This window comes from Oreochromis niloticus, linkage group LG22 (assembly GCF_001858045.2).
Source record: "Oreochromis niloticus isolate F11D_XX linkage group LG22, O_niloticus_UMD_NMBU, whole genome shotgun sequence".
In the NCBI taxonomy this organism is placed as follows: Eukaryota; Metazoa; Chordata; class Actinopteri; order Cichliformes; family Cichlidae; genus Oreochromis; species Oreochromis niloticus.
Window position 1 is genome coordinate 18176934 of NC_031985.2, and position 15221 is coordinate 18192154.

Here is a 15221-nt window from a genome sequence, read left to right on the forward strand (position 1 = left end):
GTCAAGACGACCCGATGAACTTCAAACTGAGCATGAAAGCATGGATCCATTCTACGTTGTATTAACGGTTGAGGTTGTTGATGTAATGATGGGGATTCTTGGCACACTTTGTGATAAATGTGCCATTTCTTAAAGCTCGGATCATCTAAAACCGGCTTGATGAGCTTGACAGTCTGTTCACTGCACCCAAATGGCCTCCTCAACTCTGGGATGTGCATCACAGATTTGCAGCCAACAAATCTGCACCAACTATGTGATGATGTCATGTAAGAATGGACCGAAATCTCTGAGGAACGTTTCCAGCACCTTGTTTCTTCTGTTCTGAAAGCAGAAGGAAGTGGCAAGGTGTAACTAATCAAGTGGCAGAGGAATGCATGCCTAAGTTAACCTCGAGAGCAGGTCTGTAATCTGATCATCCTGTTTTCCAAGCAACCCAACCATGTTTCCAAAAGATGGGGGGAAAGATGTACCTGTCCAAATGTCAAAAGGACAATTTGAGCAAACAAAAAATAGTCATTACTCTTACAATCATGGATTTTAAAACCATAAATGTTTAATATTTTTAAAACCTAGATACTGCAATTTATCATTTCTTCAGTGTCACTGACTGTCACTAATCTAGCTGGCTCAGAGAGGGAAACGTGCAGTGAGTTGAACAACAGAAGCTACTCAGACACAAAACAGCATTTACATTGGAATGACTGAGTATGGAGGGTACAGTTTAGTAATATGATGGACAGTTTGGGAAATGTTTTGGTCATTTCCTCCATTTATCTAGCCTGCAGGTTTATTTAAAACCTTTCTGATTGTCTTACTGTTCGAGTGTCTCGGTCTTTTGGCTTTGGGGGAGTTAAATAGTTTCCAGATCTCAGCAATATTATTACCAGTAAGAGGGCATGTCAAAACCACTCATCCTAACACTTCTTTGACCATCTCTGTTCGCTGCCTGTGATGTTCATCATCACACTGTGGCTTTACTTTATTGGGAAACTCCTCAGTAATCATCTCAGCTTGGTGTGCAATATTCCACAATGCACTGGGGAAAAGACCTAACCCTCCGACATAAACTGGGCCAGAGACGATCGGCGTTGCCAGTTTTGCTTCAGGAGGGAGTGTAAGAGCTATTTTATAGCGTGTCTGTGCGTGAGAGAGAGACAGAGGGACAGAAAGAGGATGGATTGGGAATAAATCGAATCCTTTCTAACTGAGAATCTATTGTCTGCTCATCACCTCTAAAACACACACAAACACAAACACACCTGCCTCACACATGCTGCGAGGCTGAAACAGGTGTTAAGCACGACAGGGAAATTGATTCCACCCTTTTACTCAAAACACACCACGAACCTTCTCCTCCTCTACTCTGTCCTTCCTCCCTTATCTTTAAGCCACCACCCTCTTCTCGCTCCCCTTCTAGTCCCTTTCTTCATCCTCCAGATTCTCCTTTGCAGACTTTTCTTCTGATATTTCTTCCCTCTAGCGGTGTCACAGCTCTTAAAGGGCACTCGTCGTTACACTTAAGGCTCCAAAATGTGTGTTTGCCTCAGTACCTTACACCAAATATCAATGAATGTCAGACTCCTCTCTGTTGCTGCAGACTGGTTGCATTTACAGGACTCACAGGCAGATGCATCATGTGAACCCTGCTCTGTTGCTTCTCACACCCACACAGATTTATTGTGTTTTTTTGGTTGTTTTTTTTTCTGTGTGAGCAAAAAAAAAAAAAGACCATTTTATGGTTGATAATATTTTTTTCTGTAATCTCTCTCTTTCTCTAATGTGTCTTTTATTGCACCAGTACAGAACAAAGCCCTCAGGCGCTGCACATACACACTCTCTGCCGCCTCTCTGTACCTCACACACACACACACACACACACACACACACACTGTAGACATTCACACACACACATAAATGCACGGGACACATAGTAATGTACGTTTGGCTTAATGGTAACAGATTACACAATATGTAGGACACACACACACACACACACACACACACACACACAGTCTTAAACATACACCTACTTGTGTGCATAAGTAGTCTTTACACAGCTGATGCCATGATGTAAGTGTCCGTAAAGCACTAATTCTGTGTCGTTTGTCAGTTTGCTGACAGTTGCTCACACAGAACAATCACTGTTTGTGTCTTTTTAACTGGTTTTATGAGCGAGTAGCTGTATTTTACTGTAAGCCCTCGGCTACAGAGTGGGCAGACATACAAAAGAGAAACAGAGACAGAAAGTGGAGGAGACAGACAAACCAGACATTGCAAATAAGGGGAGAGAAAATGGCTCTGTGTATATGTGTGTGCGTGGATGTGTGTGTGTACCCTGTTGCCAGTGCTATTAAAGTTGTATTGCACAGAGCTTTTAGAGCATCAGCCATCAGCCGAGTAACTTTAGCTAATAATTTTTTCAAAACCTCTGTGCTTTGTGCATGTCAGGGCTTCCCAACGTGTGTGTGTGTGTGTGTGTGTGTGTGTGTATATCCCTGTTAGTGTGTGTTTGGGTGGTTTGGATCGTCAGTATGTATTTGCACGAGTCTTTCGTTACATCGTGTAAGGGCATGTGCATATATACAAGCCATTTTAGACATTTATTGCAAACTGTAAATGCTAGACCACATGTGAATACCGTAAAAAAAAATTTGGCACTTTGCTCACTTACAACACATACCTTCAGTAACCCACTGTTCCCAGCAACTGTGTTCATACTGGGTGATTTTACGCTTCACAATTTATATCCAGTGCCGGAATCCGGTGCTAATGGAGGAAGCAGCGAGAGCTTCATGGAGAGAGGTTAAAAGTGAAGCTAACACCGTGGCCTCAAAGTAGCAGGGCCTCTCTGTGAAGCCTGAGGCACATGGGCAAGTATAATGTTGAGAACCTAATTTACATAATCAGCTATTTTCCCCTGTTGTCACTACAGTGGTACATGATGAAGTAGTTAATTTCCCAAGCAATGTGTTTTATGAAATGTTGTTCTCATTAAGTCCAAGAAGCTCATTAAAGTTACTTCACTATATGTTACACTAATTGGAGAAGTTGCTGACCACTGTGTTGGCCCACATCAGTTTTAAGTACTATTACATGCAGTAGTTGAGTAAATCAATCTAGAGTGATGGAAATTATTGAAGAGGCTTCTTTAAGCTCACACAACTTGGACTTTAACTTGTGTCCCATACCTGAAAGAAGACAGCCAAGCAAATAAAAACATGAATAAAATAAAATAGATTAAAATTCCAGAATTTTAGCACTCCTTCCTCTCTGTTCTGAGTCCCTGCTAACAGGAGAGCAGAAGCATATGCATTTACGTCATACAGGCTAAAGATAAATCAGCACAGTCAGAGTTTGCTCTCCCAAATGAAAGTCCCCTGCTTGCACCATTCTTGTGCAAAAGTCTGATTTCTTTATACAATACAGTTTTTCCAGTTTTTGTCTGCTTTTTCATTTTCAGTCGGTTGAGGATGTTTGTTTGTTTGCTGTTTGTTTGTTAAGCCGCTGAACATTGTGGCATCTAATTAAAGGGATGAACCAGTTTTGTGACGACACACAACAGTCAGTTGCAAGAACACATAATTTCTGCTGATGTCTCATCAGAAATCATGTCAGTAGAAGGGTGACTGCAAAGAAGCCATTCTTAAGGAAGAGTTATTGATACAACAGGGAGTGCCTACAGTCATCTGTAAAACACTGTTGGGGCTCTTTCATAGTTTGGAGCTGCATATCAGCCAGTGGTGTTGGATCTTGTCAAAATACTAGCACAGAAAAGTGTCGTCAGATTTTTATTCACATTGTAACATCATCAGGAAAACATCTCATTGGCAATGACCACATTTTTCAGCATGAAAATGATCCCAAAAACACTGACAGCGTAGTAAACGCATATCAACATTACTGAAGTAGAGTGCAATCACACAGAGAACAGAACAAAAGACAGCCAACATCCAAAGAAAAGCTTTGAAGCTTCTTTTAAGAATCCTGGAGAACTAATCATGAGTTCAGGCTGTGTTGAAGAATAAAGATGCATCCATGTATTTTCTCGTGTTTATCCAATTCAGGGTTGTGGTTTGACTGGAGCCGTTGCAAGCTCTCACAGGGCGAGAGGCAGGGTGCACCCTGCACAGGTCACCAGTATAGGTCACAGACTGGTAGTTTATCACCCACGATGGCGGTCCATGACCTCCCATAGACTACTAGTTTGGTGGTCATAACAAATATTGACTTTCAATCTCATTAGAATTGTAAAGCCTCTGTTTTGCCATGTACATTTGCAGAGATAAAAAAAATCTGCTCCTATTTCTCATTTTATAAGCAGAATATGAATAAATGAGATGTGGCTGAAAAAGCTTTGCACACTATTGCACTTCCTGCATGAACATTTTTGCCCTCTATACTGATCTGAAAAAACAGGCAAGCTCCTCTTCACAGGTTTCTAACACCTGACAACATGGACTGGAACATACTGAGGATTTTTGAGTTTAGCTTTAATGTTTGCCTGTTATTAACCAAAGTCTGTAGTGGTAGCTTTACTCCTAACATACCCTAATCTTCATTTATTCCCAATATAACCACAGCACTAACATAGAAAATGACAGCACATAATATAACCCAACTCTTAAGGTATTCTTCCAGTATCTGTGGTTGTGTTTTTGCCATCGGTGTGGATACTGCTAAGTCATGGTCAGACCACAAAGACATCTCCACTGCATTCCCTTGCTGCGGCCTTAAGTGTTGAGATGTTTTCAGTGATAAATGCAGCGTGCAGATGAAGGAACAGATGTAGGGCTCAGTGTACAGTACAAATGCTTCGCTCATGAATAAACTCACAGAGTGTGAAAATCAGTCACTAAACAACAGCAACCAAATGTAAAACTTTAACAAATAATGTCCTGCACTGAAACAACTCACTACACCTTCATTTCAGTGATTTCATGGTCTAAGTGTATTTAAAGGAACAACGATACACCCCTCTCCCAGCCTAAAATGTATTTCTCTATGTATCAGTATTTATGAGTAATCGGACGTGACCTATATGTACACACAGTGTATATATATAAATTCCTATGCAGATGCTCCCGAATGCACACAAAGCTCTGTTTGCCTCAAGGTGACTCTGACCAAAAACGAGCAACCAGTGCTTTGTCTGTGAGATAAAGAAGAAGACAAAAAGAGAGAAAGTGCAGAGGAGGGAAAGAGAAGAAGAGAGAGATTAAGAGAGAGTGAATGAGAGAAAGGGAGAGGCAGAGAGAGGGGAGTGCATGCGGCAAAACAGAGGACGGACTGAAGTCATTCAAGCTTTTCTTCCCCCTGAATAATCCCAGTTTTGTCCAAATTTAGTTGGAGGAGATTGTGGAACATCCAGTCCTTGACATCAGCCAGAAAGTCATGTAAAAGCATCAACTTCTACTGAGACTGAATCGCTGCCTGACATTTTTTTTTCTTGAGCATGTTTGCATTTTTCTCTCTTTCTCAGTCTCTCTAGTTTCAATTCTCTCAAGATTTATTTAATCACAAAAAGTCTCACTGCCAAAGGAAATGGACAGATGGATGGATGGAAATGTCAGAGGGAATTAAGCACCCTTTTCCTCAGCTCTGTCGGGGCTTTAAGTGCAGAAGGAGAACCATAAGGGCAAAAATAGTAAGTTCTTGTAATTGAAGTGTGTAGATCTGGAGGAAGATGAGCAATTCAATTCAATTCAATTCAATTTTATTTATATAGCGCCAAATCACAACAACAGGCACCTCAGGGTGCTTTATATTGTAAGGTAGACCCTACAATAATACATACAGAGAAAAACCCAACAATCATATGACCCCCTATGAGCAAGCACTTTGGCGACAGTGCAAAGGAAAAACTCCCTTTTAACAGGAAGAAACCTCTGGCAGAACCAGGCTCAGGGAGGGGCGGGGCCATCTGCTGCGACCGGTTGGGGTGAGAGAAGGAAGACAGGATAGAACACATGCTGTGGAAGAGAGACAGAGATTAATAACAAGTATGATTCAATGCAGAGAGGTCTATTAACACATAGTGAGTGAAAAAGGTGACTGAAAAGGAAAAATTCAATGCATCATGGGAGTCCCCCAGCAGCCTATGCCTATTGCAGCATAACTAAGGGAGAATTCAGGGTCACCTGATCCAGCCCTAACTATATGCTTTACCAAAAAGGAAAGTTTTAAGCCTAATCTTAAAAGTAGAAATAGTGTCTGTCTCCCGAATCCAAACTGGAAGCTTGTTCCACAGAAGAGGGGCCTGAAAACTGAAGGCTCTGCCTCCCATTCTACTTTTTCATAGCAATGGCTATGAAAACAGGAATTGCAATGAGCAATGTGTGAGCAAGTACTGCAGTTCCGGTATAAACTTTAATGCACCATTTATTAAAGTTTACAATGCCTCTAAGCATCACAAGTATATGCATCAATACACGTAACGTTATCATAGACCAACACAGAGGTCACAGGAAGTCCTAAAATAAATAATATAGAGGACTAATAGCAGGTTGTATGTGACAAGCCTGGTTTGATGTAGAAGTAGAATATTTAATGAAAACATCATCATAAAATTTAAAAAAAATTATAATTGAATGACTTTGATTTAGAGTGTTTATAAAATGGAGCAGCGGGAACAATCCCGGGACAGGTTTCTGCTTGCAATAAGAAAAATGTAAGAAATGTTTAGAATAAATTCACAAATCAATCCATTCAGCATCAGCATAAAGATTACACCACCATGGATGGAGGATGTTCCTATGAACAGCTTTGCACATCACTGTCTACACGTTGGTTTGCCTCCATAAGGGGTTGTGTTACAGGTGTTGCTGCAACCTTCATGTTGTGCAGGTAGGGGGATCAAATGTCCCTCTTTCAAGGGGACTGCACAACATTTTTATGCTGTTCCCCCGTCTCCCACATCTTGAACCAATGTCCCACATTTTACAGGCTTTACAGGACATCCAAATTCCTAAACACTGGATTTTCCTTAGTACATATAAAGTTGATGCTTTTTATCATAAACAAATATATCATTCTATGCAATATAGTGAAAAATACCACAAAGCAGATATACTGAGAAATACAGTTATTTTTCAGTTTCACACAAGAGAAAAAAATGTTGTGAAGCGACAGTATATTTCTGTGATATTTGGCTAAAGATTCATAGATTGTCACATATCGCTCCAAAAAGACCTGTGGATACATCCTTACTCAAACCTATATACTGTTACCAGACAGACGCGCAGCTGAAATAACAAGGGAGAGTGAAAGCTTCCCTTTATTCTTATTGTGTTTACCTAGCAAGAGTTGGAAAAGTCCCACATGCGGCTCATTGTGATCTGATCACCCTGTGTGCATGTCTGTTATGGCTACTCAGCAGCCATACATTACAGGGAATGAAAAAATCTTTTAATTTTGTTATTGTTGCAAAGGCGTAATCTTGATGAAACCCAATATCTACAGTACAGGGTCTCCTCACACACATACTGAAAGTTTTTGAAATATCTACAAAAAAATGTCCAGTTCACCAGCTGTTTAATGCTCTAAAGATTTATTTCAGTCCTTCATGTTGGAGTCTCAGATGTTGACACATGGCAGTACTGCACTATAAAGATGTTACATGGACTCCGCTGACTCCATTGCTTCTTCTGGCACATTTGCAAGTGGCAGGATGTCACGAGGTAACGTGTACTCAGTCAGGTTGGAAAGTCCGGACACCACACAGCAGCTCACGGCGCTGCGGAAAATCTCCATGTTGCACGCCTCATACCACTCGTTGGTTAAAGCGTCGTAGTACTCGACGTTGAAAGTGGTGGTGAAGCCGTTGAAACCCCCGACGGCAAAGATGCGATCGTCGATTACCTCAATGCCAAAGTTGCTGCGGGGGGTCAGCATAGAGTACACGAGGTTCCACGTATTGGAATGCGGGTTGTAAGCCTCAGCGGTGCGCAGACGATTGTTTCCATCGAAGCCACCAACCTAAAAATTAATGCATGGGTCAAATGATTGAATGTAAGTGTAACCAGCTTCACAGCACCCCTGTAAGAACATGCACCTGCTAGACTTAGTCTGAATAGAAAATAAATACTAAACGGTAGCTAGCTAAATAAAGAAGTGTGTCTCAAAAAGTGAGACTACAATCTTTGCTTTTTACCAAAGGGTGCAGCTGCAAATCAACTAAATAAGTGGTTTTATGGCAAATAGCAAGATAAATTTACAGCTAAAATGCCTCCTGTCCCCAGAGGATGAGTTCTAATCACTTGGCTTATTCCCTCATTTTTCTAAAGGTGTTGCAGGATAACTTTGAAATTGTCTCTAACATATGTCCCCTAGTGGAACAATGAGGATGACAATGTTGGTTTTGAATAAGTATTTCTGTTGTACTGAGTGAAATGTGAAATCATGAGTGAAATCATCAAAGACACAACATTTTGGGAATGGGGCACATGAAATGAAAAAAATTAATGAGGCAGAAACATCACTAATCAGTTAAATTAATACATAGAATGAGTAAGAATGCCTTCTCTGAACCTGTGGTCAGGATAGGAATCTGTTCATTGATAAATACAAAACAAAGTTAGCAAAATTCTGTGTCAGCCAAATCTGTGTTAAGCCTTGCTGATCAAAGCACATTACAGATTTGATTTGTATGTTACGTGAGTGTCAGCACTACTTTGTGGTCTTACTGCAAAGACATGATCCGCATATGCAATGACACCTATCCCGCTGCGGCGGCTGTTCATGGGGCTGATCATCGTCCACTGGTTGGTCTCTGGGTTGAAATATTCAGCTGTCTGCAGACACTCGTTGCCATTGAATCCACCACAAATGTAAATCTTAAAACAAAAAAGGGACATGAAGTATTTTTACTTTTAATAGGTTTCAGATGGAAACAATGTTACATGTAAGTGAAATGTTTCTACATCATTTGTGAAGTTAGACCGATACTCAGTACCCAAGTGTCCAACTGAAAAATACAGCAATTAACAAATGTGTGTGTGTGTTACAATTTCCTGTCATAAAAACATGTTTATGTACCCAAATTTGACCTGAGTACGTGGGACATCTTTGAGTCAGAAAGTCAGAAATGAATCAAACATAACATTCAATCAATAAGGCTAATTTTTCTCTTCAGGAATGCAAATAAATAACTGTAATTTGGGATCTTGATATAATGAAATGATGTGTTTTACAATTTTTTAAATATCTGTTATATTTGAGTTGACAGGTCAATTCTACTAAAGTACTGTACATAAATGCAAAGATGCACTTGTGATCAGTTAGAAACAAAATAGATATATATTAGTATATTTTTCAACTTTTTAAAATATACTTTTTAAATTTGACAAAACATGAACATAGAAACCAGTTTGTGACCGATCTTGCACCTCGCTTCACTGTAAAAAATGTGTATTCCCTGACTGGTTGGCAAGTGGTTGCTGGAGGCTGATGGCTGTCACTAGTCTGAAATTGTAACCAAGAAGGTGTTGCACCACAAGCCTCCTTGTGTTTGCTTTGGTTGTTAGCAGACTGTTGAGCACACCAGAGGTTTGCATGGAGTACTCTGACTTGTCTGCAAACACTCACAAACTATTTGCTGTAGAAATCTGTAGTCTTTCATACAACCACTGCCTAACCAGCTGAGGAATACACATTTTTCCCTAGCAACTGGTTGTTACCAAAAGGTTGCTGACAGGTCTCTAGGCCTGTGTGCTCTCTTTCTCTGCTACTCTTTTACTTCACCCACCCGGCTGTAAAGTGTTGTGCAGCTGGCGTCGCTCCTCTGTTCGTGCATCGGTGCAATAAGACTCCACTGGTTGATTTCAGGTTGATAGCGCTCTGCACTGCTGAGTCGTACATGCCCGTCGTAGCCTCCCAGGGCATAGATGAACCCGTTCAACACAGTCACGCTCACATAGCAGCGGCGGGAGTGCATGGGTGCCACCTCATTCCAGGTGCGAGTGGTCAGGTCAAACCTACGGACGCTGTTGAAATGCTCCACCCTGTCGAAGCCACCAACGGAGTAGACGTACCCATTGAGGAAGGCGACTCCATGATAAGCACGAGGACGCTCGAGGTTGTTCGTTACGTTGACCCAGCGGTTAGCCCAGTAATCGTAGGCCTCGATGCCGTTAGTTGGATCACCACCACTCCACCCCCCAATGGCCAGCAGGATGGAATGAGGCAGGCGGGGACGAGCAAGAGGGTGACACAAGCCAGACATGAAGGGTCTGTTTCCTAGACCATGTATGTCTAAGATGGCATTAGTTATCATGGACTGGCACTCAGAATTGGTCCCCACCAGCTCACTGGACAGCACATTGTCCGTTAGGTAGTCTAAAGTCATCAGTCCCAGTCGGACCTACAGAGAGATGACAGACAGAATATGACTTAGAAAATAGAAAAAACACTGAATATCAACTACATCAGTTTTAGTAAACTCAAGCTTCTTTAGGATAATGCTCCTAATGTTGTTTAATTTTCTTACTGCTAGCAAGAGAGCGACCAAAGTCAGACACCATTAGCCTTTTTGTCAGCAGGGACAAAAGTCTTTTGTACAGTTGTAATGAAGATCAATTTTAAATCTAAAGTCTTAAGTATAACTTTATACAAAAATAAATAAAATAAAATAAAATAAAGCTGGGGAACACAAACAGGGGAGAATGGTTGTACTTGTTAGGGACAGTTTTTAGTCATAGCCCTAGCAACTATACTTAATAAAAATAATTTATTCTATAATATGTGTGTAGCGATCTGATACAGTTTTAATGCTCTTGAAGAGAATTTCTTAAATGTGGTTTGGCTACAGCTGAAAAGAGCAACATCTCAAGAGATTAAAGCATCCTTATACCCAGATGGATCGACTCAATCTATCACTTAAATGCTGAAGATTTCAGCCCAAACTAAATGTAGTAATGAAAGTTTATACACCTTGGACAACAGAGCGGTGAGGTGTTGTTCCCGTTCTGCAGGTACATGGCTAATCCACTTTATAAGCGCTTCATACACGGTGATCTCCAACTGCACATTGAGGTCTTCTCTATCAAGGATATCAGCAACTTCCTCCACAGTTAGCTGCAGGAACTCCTCCTCAAGAACAACCTGCTCAAAGTTATTGATGATGTAGTGGTAGGCCTTGGCGCGTAGTTCGGGTAATAAGCATACTTTTGTGAACTGCCAAATGCCAACACAGTTCTCTGGGCACAGTTGCTCCCCGAGGAAGTCACAGCAGAGTTTCACAATGTCCATTGCATTGAGTTGATCAGCTGCCATGAGAAGTTCCACTGCATTTTCCTCTGTTATGGAAACAGAGCCAGTGTATGCAAAGTCAATGATGAGTGCCATCATCTGAGGAGACAAGCCAGGTATGTTGAAGACCTGTTTGTCTGGGTCGCTCCAGCGGATGAAAAGAGCCCTGAGGGTAGAGATGGAGACAGAGTAGAAAATATTAAAAGGTGTGGAGGCAACAAGATTGTAAACTACATCATGCACAAGTAGGATAAATATATAAAATCAGTTGACTGGAATGGAAATGATCACCTAATTACATGTGTTACTATGTGATTACTGTGATCGTCTTGTAATGTCTAGTCCATATTGCCATTAGAGTATATAACTCCAAAACAGAGTTTGTACATGTTTAGTGTGCTTGATTATTGGGTTTTCAATGTCTTTATTACATTGGCAGTATGCAAAACAAAATGCAGTCCCACACTATGAAAGAGCCTCCACCGTGTTTTAAAGTTAACTCTAGACACTCACTGTTGTACCTCTATGACAAATATTGAAATCAACTCCATAAGGACAGTTTGCCCTGATGTTTAGTCTAGTGATTGCGTAATTTGGCATACCTCAGTCTGTTTCCTTTCCTTATGGAAGTTCCAGTGCATTTTGCTCAATTACACTCTCTGTTTCCCTTCCATAACCATTTCTGATGAGGTTTCATGTTAAGTAGATGGACTAAATGGTCTTGTGTCAGGAATTTGCTGGATTCTTTCGTTTTTCTTAAGGACATGACTTTCAGATACTGTTCATGTGCTGTTGATCATTACTTCTTTTATGCCTGCCACTCCTTGTTTTGTCTTTAAAATTGTTTCTTCGCTAAGTTGTGTGTTATGTGTAGAAACAATACTGGTTCATCCTTCAAGTTATAGTAGGTGTCCTTTTCATGCTTAAATGATTCATTTATCAGCGTTAAATAGCTTAACAAACAAATAAACAAATGAACAAAAACTCATCTATAAACTTTTGCTCAGCGTATAACTTTCAACCTTTTTAGTATCAGTAAGTCTGGTGTGTTTTACTGTGTGAATAACAGTTGAGAAGATATTAATGTAACTTAAAACACGTAAATTAGACTTCGGCTCAACACAGTCTGGATTTAGTTCATACAATCACCAAGTGATTCACAGTGCTTTTTAAATGGCACATTTACTGAAGTGGAATCTGGAGCTCTGTGAAGGTAAAGATGAAATCTGCAAATGTTTGCATTGTGTTTTGGGTCTATCTGTCAGTTGACCGTGACAAAGTCTTTCTATCAGAAAAGCTCCATGATTCAACATGTTCCTTTTTGTTGGCACTGTTTCACAGACTAAGACCATGAATTACATTTTTCACAAGTATAAATCAGTCAACCTTCCTTCACATTATCAGGTAAGCAACTCACCTGAAGTACGGGGTGCAGTTACACAGGATGATCTTGTGGACCGGAAATTCAACATCCTCCACTTTGATGATTGCATCACAAAATTGTCCCTCCAAACGGAGTTCATTATACACTGAGCTCGACTTGTATGGCGGCTGGCTTTCTTCACTCATCTTGAGTTTTGTGACTGTTTTTCTTAGTTTTTTGTCTGAAGTTTGTCTTGAAGTGTTCAGATCACAAAGTCAAACCTAACTGTGGAATTGTGGAATGGAGGCTTATGACATCATGATGACTTGGCAACAGTTGCCCCATAGAATTGTTTTGAAATGTATATTTACATTGTTTTAATGAACCTTTCAGTGCATAAAACTTTGTTTTGATTTGATTTGGTTTTAATGTATTGCATATGAGCCTCACAGATATCACCTAGCATTTTGTATGTTTGCTTCACAGAGGTCAACCGGTAACATAACACTTCTGAAACAACTTAGATTAAATTGTAGTCCTATTTAAATATGGACTACAATATCATATTTAGCTCATATTCAACCTTAATAGGCAGTTTTTTCTGATTTTTCTGAGTAGTATGCATTTTATTGTTTCGTGTGTTGGCTCAGTTAATATTGAGGTTCCAGTTGTTGGGGGCGTGCTGTACTGGACTCCGTTATGTTAAAATAACAGTTCCCAACAAAAATGCAATCCAGTTTATCTCCAGCAAACTACAAAGACACAAATAAACATTTGTAACCACCAGTTTTTACCCACATTTTAATAAAAAAACACTGTAACATGCACAGAGTCAAACCATTGTGTATTAGTGATGGTCCTGCTTATATGCATGCTAAGTCACTGGCACAATTCTTTGTGGACACTTCATTATACCCCCTGTACTTTCCTTACTACACAAGCCAAAATATTTGTTATTAAACATATGAGTCTAAAAATACATGACAGTGCCAAACACTGATATTATGATTCATGGCTAAGCTGTTTTCTTGGGTTGTATTAGACTTTTATCTAGTTGGAAAAATGGGGTCCTGCACTTTACTGATGTACAATAGTAGTAAGAAACAAACAAACAAACAAAACACAGTTTTGTGATCTAAATAGATTTTATAGACCAACAATATGATATACGCACTGCATGTATAGTACAAGACTGTTATAATGACGGTGCTTGATAGTGTTACCTCAGACAGGTTCAAGCAGTCACCTGTCTGAGCACTGACTGCACGGATGTCCAGATCTGTTGCTGAGCAATTTCTTAAAGATATAATATATACGACTAAAAGCAGGTTGTATATGACAAGCCTGGTTTGATGCAGATGTAGAGGATTGTATGAAAACATCGTCCTAAAATTAAAAAAATTATAATGGCATGAGTTTGATTTAGAATGTTTATAAAACAAAGGGGAGCAGCGGGAACAATCCCAGGACAGGTTTCTGCTTGCAAAAAGAAAAATGTAAGAAATGTTTACAGTAAATTCATAAATCAATCCATTCAGCATCAGCATAAAGATTACACCACCATGGATGGAGGATGTTCCTATGAACAGCTTTGCACATAACTGTCTACACGTTGGTTTGCCACCATAACGGGTTGTGTTACTGGTGTTGCTTCAACCTTCATGTTATGCAGGTAGGGGGACCAGTTGTCCCCCTTTAAGGGGGACTACACAGCATTTTTATGCTGTTCCCCCGTCTCCACATCTTGAACCAATACCCCACATTTTACAGGCTCTGCAGGATATCCACCTTTCTAAACAATGGATTTTCCTTAGTAGATATTAAGGTCATGCTTATTATCATGAACAAATATATCATTCTATGCAATATAGTGTAAAATACCACAAAGCAGATATACTGAGAAATACAGTTATTTTTCAGTTTCACACAAGACAAAAAATGTTGTGAAGCGACACAGTATATTTGTGTGATATTTGGCTAAAGATTCATAAATTGTCAGCTAGCGCCCAAAAAAGACCTATGGATACATCCTTACTCAAACCTATATACTGTTACCAGACAGACGCGCAGCTGAAATAACAAGGGAGAGTGAAAGCTTCCCTTTATTCTTATTGTGTTTACCTAGCAAGAGTTGGAAAGTCCCACATGCGGCTCATTGTGATCTGTCACCTGTGTGCATGGTGTTATGGCTACTCAGCAGCCATACATTACAGGGAATGAAAAAATCTTTTAAATTTCTTATTGTTGCAAAGGCGTAATCTTGATGAAACCCAATATCTACAGTACAGGGTCTCCTCACACACATACTGAAAGTTTTGAAATATCTACAAAAAAATGTCCAGTTCACCAGCTGTTTAATGCTCTAAAGATTTATTTCAGTCCTTCATGTTGGAGTCTCAGATGTTGACACATGGCAGTACTGCACTATAAAGATGTTACATGGACTCCGCTGACTCCATTTCTTCTTCTGGCACATTTGCAAGTGGCAGGATGTCACGAGGTAAGGTGTACTCAGTCAGATTGGAAAGTCCGGACACCACACAGCAGCTCACAGCGCTGCGGAAAATCTCCATGTCGCACGCCTCATACCACTCGTTGGTTAAAGCGTCGTAGT

General features: G+C 40.2%; 1 protein-coding gene across 2 annotated transcripts; it reads right to left on the reverse strand.

Moving 5' to 3' along the window:
- Positions 1-7377: 7377 nt before the first annotated feature.
- Positions 7378-12876, reverse strand: LOC109196330 (kelch-like protein 10). Of its 2 annotated transcripts, XM_019350309.2 has the most exons (6): positions 12662-12876; positions 10927-11410; positions 9743-10357; positions 8682-8831; positions 7588-7974; positions 7378-7506 (listed from the first exon to the last, which is right to left on the reverse strand). In XM_019350309.2, the coding sequence occupies exons 1-5, from the start codon at positions 12811-12813 to the stop codon at positions 7612-7614; spliced, it is 1764 nt and encodes a 587-aa protein (XP_019205854.1). In that variant the 5' UTR covers positions 12814-12876; the 3' UTR covers positions 7378-7506; positions 7588-7611. The 2 variants fall into 2 exon arrangements, with proteins under 2 accessions (XP_019205854.1, XP_019205853.1); XM_019350308.1 differs by lacking the exon at positions 7378-7506 and having other exon boundaries at positions 7514-7974.
- Between the last annotated feature and the right edge of the window lie 2345 nt (positions 12877-15221).